The 6,000-nt window shown below is 37.1% G+C and overlaps 1 protein-coding gene across 3 annotated transcripts in view; it reads left to right on the plus strand.

Moving 5' to 3' along the window:
- egln1a (egl-9 family hypoxia-inducible factor 1a) overlaps positions 1-5,734 on the plus strand; it is a 138,029-nt gene extending 132,295 nt beyond the window's left edge. For all 3 annotated transcript variants that reach the window (XM_078541967.1, XM_078541968.1, XM_078541975.1), the window contains one exon: positions 4,213-5,734. In XM_078541967.1, coding sequence (XP_078398093.1) covers positions 4,213-4,274 — 62 coding nt within the window. In that variant the 3' untranslated portion in view covers positions 4,275-5,734. The remainder of the gene's footprint in view (positions 1-4,212) is intronic.
- The last annotated feature ends 266 nt before the right edge of the window (positions 5,735-6,000 follow it).

The following is a 6,000-nucleotide window of genomic DNA, read 5'->3' on the forward strand; positions in this document are numbered from 1 at the left end:
GTTACAAGGTTAGGTTGGAAAAGCTGAGGTTGTTGTCGTTGAAGCAAAGAAGATTGATAACGGGTGTACAAGATTATTACAGGCTTAGATAAGGTAGACAAGGAAAAAGTCTTCTCATTAGCTGATGATAGAACTAGGACACAAATTTAAGATTTTAGGCAAGATATACAGGGGGAATGTGAGGAAGAATTTTTTTACGCAGTCATTGGTAATGACCTGGAACTCGCTGCCCATGAGGATGGTGGAAACAGAAACAGTTAATGATTTCAAAAGGAAATTGGGTGAGCACTTGAAGGAAATAAACTTGCAGGGCTACGTGGATTAAGCGGGGGTAATGGGACTGACTGGATTGCATCATGAACTGGCAGGGACTTGATGGGCTAATTGGCCGCCCCCTGTACTGTAAATGAGTTAGTGAGAGATGATGCAATTTTAAACTGTAGGAGGAGCGTGTGTAATGCTGAGAATATAGAGACAGGCAAGGTTGTGATAATGAGGGGGTGGTTGGAAGACAGAGGTGAAGGAAGGATTGAATAACCACATTTGTGATGCTGAGGTGCTCTACACAAAATGCCTACTCCAAGGCTGCTTCCATTAGTTTTCAAGCATGAAGCTCAAAGGGAGCACCGTAGGTTTAAAGACATCTGTATGATGCAGCATTTTATGGTAATTAAGACTAACTGTGTTGCTTTGCAGAATAGGTAGATTCAGAATATACTTGAGTTTTTGCTTAAAATTCTAATTTATAACAGTCAGGTGGTAACAGAATATGATTTCTGCAAAAGTGTTGACAGGAAAGTTGGAGATATACATTGATAAGTACATGAAGGAGAAAGGAATTGAAGGGTACGTTGATGGGCAAGATGAGGGTAGGCAGGAGGAGGCTCTTATGGAGCATAAACACCTGTTTACCACAGTTGGCCGAAGGGCCTGTTTCTCTGCCGTACGTTCTATATAATGCAATTTCATTTTTCTGCTCTGAGAGAACCTTTACATACACTCTAGCAGATATCCTTCGTAAAGGCTAAAGTTCTGTGAATGAAAACAGAAAATATTGGATGCATAGCAGGTCAGTTAGCTTCTGTAAAGAAAAAATCAGGTATTGACATTTCATAATTAATACTCCAGTTAATACAGTATCGGAACTGAAGATTGAAAGACAAGCATTTCAGTAAGGTTGGACAATATACAGGGAAAAATGGCGATTGGATGAGAGCCAGTTGATATACCGGTCGCAGAGAGCGAGCCTGGTTCAATGGCATGCAAATGAGATACAAGTTCATATATGGGATGGAGCTCAACACTAGGGGCTTAGGTCTGTGTGAGTCTGTACCTTTTTTCTTTTCACAGGATAGGTGCATATACCATGTTTTTGCTTAAATTTTCTGTTTTATTTTCAGATCTGCTGAATCCTCGGCTTGTTTGCTTGTTGCATTATTTTTCCTTATTTTTCATACTTTACTTTTTGTGGATCTCTACTAAGTCTTTAAATCCACTATCTGCACTCTTTATAAAGAAAGACTTTCACTCATAGAACGTTATTTACAACCACCGGACATCTCAAAGTGCTTTTACAGTTAATGCAGTACTTTTTGAAGTGTAGTTACTGTTGTAATGTAGGAAATGCAGCAGCCAATATGCGCACAGCAAACACCCACAAACAACGTATTAATGACCAGATAATCTGTTTGTGATTTTGATTGAGGAATAAATATCAGCTAAAACACCAAGGATGACTCCCCTGCCCTTCTTCGAAATCGTACCATGGGATCTTTGACATCAACCCAAGCAGGCAGATGGGGCCTCGGTTTATTGTCTCATCTGAAAGATAGTACCTCTGACAGTGCAGCACTCCCTCAGGACTGCACTGGTGTGTCAGCCTTGATTTTTGTGCTAAAGCCCTGGAGTCAGACTTGAACGCAGAACCTTGTGACTCAGAGGTGAGAGTGCTACCAATTGGGCCACAGCTAATATGTCTCTGTATTTATCTTTATTTATGTCTCTATTATCTCACTAATGCTTCATATTGCCTCACTATTTTCCTTTAAGCAATTTGCTGCTCAATTAATCCCCCACTTCCTCTCTGACTGTCGTAACTGTTGTTTCTTTCTCCTCCACTGCTAAAATAGCTGTTAATCCCCCATCTTATAACCTGTCTTTTTTTTTTGAAAGATGGTAACTGGCCTGCTATGTACATTGAACATTTTCAGTTTTCATCTTCGATTTTTAGCATTTGCAGTTTCTGCCACTGCTTTATAAAAGTCAAAGATTATTTGAATCACAAAATAAGTTTGTTAGTCATCTTGAGGTTTAAATTGTATGATGCTACAAGTGTTTTAAGTTAATTTAGAACAAAAATCAGCTCCAGCAAACTTGCCAATTTAAATCCATGTTTTTAGGCTACTAAAATGGATGAGCAAGTTTCATGTAATTCACTAATAGCATAAGAAATAGGAGCAGGAAGAAGCCATTTGGTCCCCTGCCTCAGTTCAACATACAGAGATAACTGAATTACAGCACAGGAGGCCATTCGGCCCATCATGTCTACACCAGCTCTCCGAATGAGCTTAGTGCCATTCATCTGCCTTCTCCCAGTAACCCTGTACATTCTTCCTTTTCAGATAACAATCTAATTCCCTTTTGAATGCTTCGATTGAACCTGCCTCTACCACACTCTGTGTGTTCCAGGCCTTGCACCTCTTCAACCCTCTCTGTTACGTTTTCAAAAAACTCCAGCAAATTAGTTAAACATGATTTTCCCTTAAGAAATCAATGCTGGCTTTCCTTAATTAATCTGCATTTGTCCATTTCACTTTCCCATATTTCAAGGCAAATCTGTATTGTACCCAGAAAATGAACAAAGAATCTTCAGTTTATATCTGCTGCTGGTTTTATATTGTGCTCCTTGTACTTGGGAGGTGGCAGAATAACATTACACTTTGATTTAGATCCACCAGGTGTTGATTTTATTTACCAATAGGGGAGCCCATCCCCTTCCATTGAATATAACAAATTAAATTGTAAGTTGCAAAATATGGTAAACTTAATATTTTAGCACAGCTCTCAGAATTATAATGGAGATTCCTGCTGATTCAATTTCTTAAGTGAACTTCCTTTTCACCCAACCGTAGCATCAACCTTTTTAAGGTCCTTGCTAATTATTTGTTCTTGGAAATTACATCACTACTTATAAAAGCGAGTGATTCACTAAAAATGTACTTTTTTCAGTTACAACACAATATACCATTTACCTTTGAAATCAAGTAAAAGGATGGGATTTGTGCTTAAAATATTCATTTTATGTTCAATGCACATTCTGAAACAGTGGTTTACTACTGGAGGTAATTTTATGAAAAGGACGATCATGCTCAATAACCTGGATTTATCTGTGAGCTTAATTAGATGCAAGAAATTATTAAAAATTGGGTTCTGCTGCTGTTTGCCAGAGTGATTAAATGCATCAAATGCATTTCCATTGGTATACCTGAAACACCCCAGGTCTGTTTTAATTGTACAACTACTTTGTTTTTCTTTCCCCCAAGTGTTTTGTAATAAGAAAGCACAATAGGGTAAGTTCTGTGAGGCAAGACTTCCGGTGTGGTGGGAGTGCAATGAAAGAAACAAATAGGATGGTTAGCGTTCCTGATTAATGGCAATCCTGATTTTTCAGTCATTGAATGACCAGTGCAAGGACACTGAACTCAACACCCAATTTTCTGATCTGTGTTCCTGTAATGCATGTTCCTGTAATGCAATGCTATGAGAGAGTCTTAACTCTCAAAATCTGCTCTCATAGGTTTAAAAAAAGCAGGATTTTCTCATTCCCATGTAGAAATTAAGTTGTGGCGAATGTTTCTTCCAGGAAGTCCAACTTAAAAAAAAAAGGCAGGGTAAAATGTTATATTTCTTACTGGCTGCAATTGAGATTGTAATTGTAATAAAATAATTCATTTGGTGACTTGTGTGTCTGTTGGAAAAGAACTTGTGGACTTGCATCTTTTTCCAGCTGATCATTGAGCAGTTCTGTAAGACCAAGGCCATCATCTGCTTCTACATGAATGTGGAAGTGGTGTTGTTGGCACCAGTGGATTCAAGTGCAAGGGAGAAAATACATCTATTTATGTAAATCATACATGCCCCTTGTGTGCTTTGCAATATCCTACTGTGGTACAAATATTAATTTTATTTTGTTTTACTTCATTGTGGCTGTAGGTGAAAAGGGAGTAAAAGTTGAATTAAATAAACCTTCAGAACACAGTTTGAAAGAAGCTTGACATTTCCTCCTTTTCCACTGAGTTATAAGATTTATCTCATGAATGTCACCAAGTGAGTGGATGAAGAATACAACATCTGCTATTCGTGATTGAAGATGGGAATTCGACAACAAAATCGCTTTCGAAACGGGACCTTGAATTCTGAGGCTTTGCACTGTATTAACTATCTTTTGGATGTACTCGTTTCAAGTGAAGAATGTCATGATTAAAGCAGTAATGGAAATTCCCGAGCTGGAATGGACCTGAGGCACAGAGGTGCCTGGAATTGTTCAAATGCTCTTAATTTGTCTATTATATTTTATCTGCTAGTCATAGACTGCAGTTCCTTTTTTTGATTATTGGAATTTGGGATAATTTGAATAAAATTCATGGTGGGGTTAGAACAAGAAAACAAGTATTGATATCCATGAGGAAAGTATTGATTTTTCTACCTGAGTTCATCAGTATAGCAACTTAATTCACTGGAGAGAAAACACAAGCATTTTAGATTTACATGCAATGTATCTAGTACTCTAACTTTAGCAGCAGCCATTTGCCACCAGCTGGGAAGAAAAATAATGACTATTCCTCCAGTTGTGAGCAATAAAAACAATCACTCTATTTGACCTCTCTTCAGTTTTTCCCTTGTCTTATTCTATTCCTTGATCATCTTCCATGTAATTGTGTATTCTTTAAAGCTCCTTGTAATTTTTTTTAAACCATCAGTAGTGCCTCCAGTGTTCATTGCAATGAATTTGTTACAACGATAGCTCATCTGCCGCTGGAAAAGCTTATTACCAGACCAATGTTGTGTTTTCGAATGAAACACCAAGTATTGGAGGGAGAGACTGTTTAAGATTTTATTCCTAAGTGGCAATTTGAGGCATCTGAAACTATTTGCTATATAGAGATTGTCCTAAAAATAGTTGTAAAACATTTTGGAACATGTCAGCCAGTGTCTAGAATATTCACAATCTTAAAACCAAGATGTCAAACACTTGAAGAATGCTGGTCTGTTTTTATCTTGTATACTTCCTTAAACTGAGGTTTTGAAGCAGTGTTTCATTACATCAGTGACAATAGCCACCTTGTTTCCTCCAATCATTCTAAAGTTTCTTATTTGAATGAAAAATAAATTAATGAACCAATTTTACATAGTTGCATTTTTGATTCTAGTTATTCCTTCCTGATGGTGTTCAGTTTGGGTACTTTTCTGTTTGAAGTTGCATCTACAATGTATTCAGCACTTAGACAAATCAATACCATGGTGTTTTGATGCCTTTTCCATGTGGTAAACACCTGCCTGTTTTCTTTTTCTGACGGTATATTTTAAAGCCGTATGACATGAGAGTTGCATAGCAAAGAGGTCTACAGCATGCACATAAAATAGAGTTGCTATTTACTATTTTTTGAACATTATAAAATAAAACAGTGTTAATTATGAAATAAACTGCCAGCTTGTACAAGTTGCAAAAATTAAATCCATTGTTTAAAACGAGTGTGATTTCCTTGACTATATCGACATTTTTTTGAAACACAGTTGATCTGAGAGTAATGCGATTGTATAATGTGACTAACTTACTGATGAGAATCAAGATGACATTTCTGATATAAAGAATTAATGCCTATTTAACATGAGAAAGAGAACATTGGAAAGTGATTAAGTGAGACTAATTTATTTCACCAGTAACATATGGCCCAAAAGTATCAGTAGAAGTCGAGTATTTTTTGCTGACTTCTCATTGAA

Source organism: Cetorhinus maximus, chromosome 5 (genome assembly GCF_964194155.1).
Source record: "Cetorhinus maximus chromosome 5, sCetMax3.hap1.1, whole genome shotgun sequence".
NCBI lineage: Eukaryota > Metazoa > Chordata > Chondrichthyes > Lamniformes > Cetorhinidae > Cetorhinus > Cetorhinus maximus.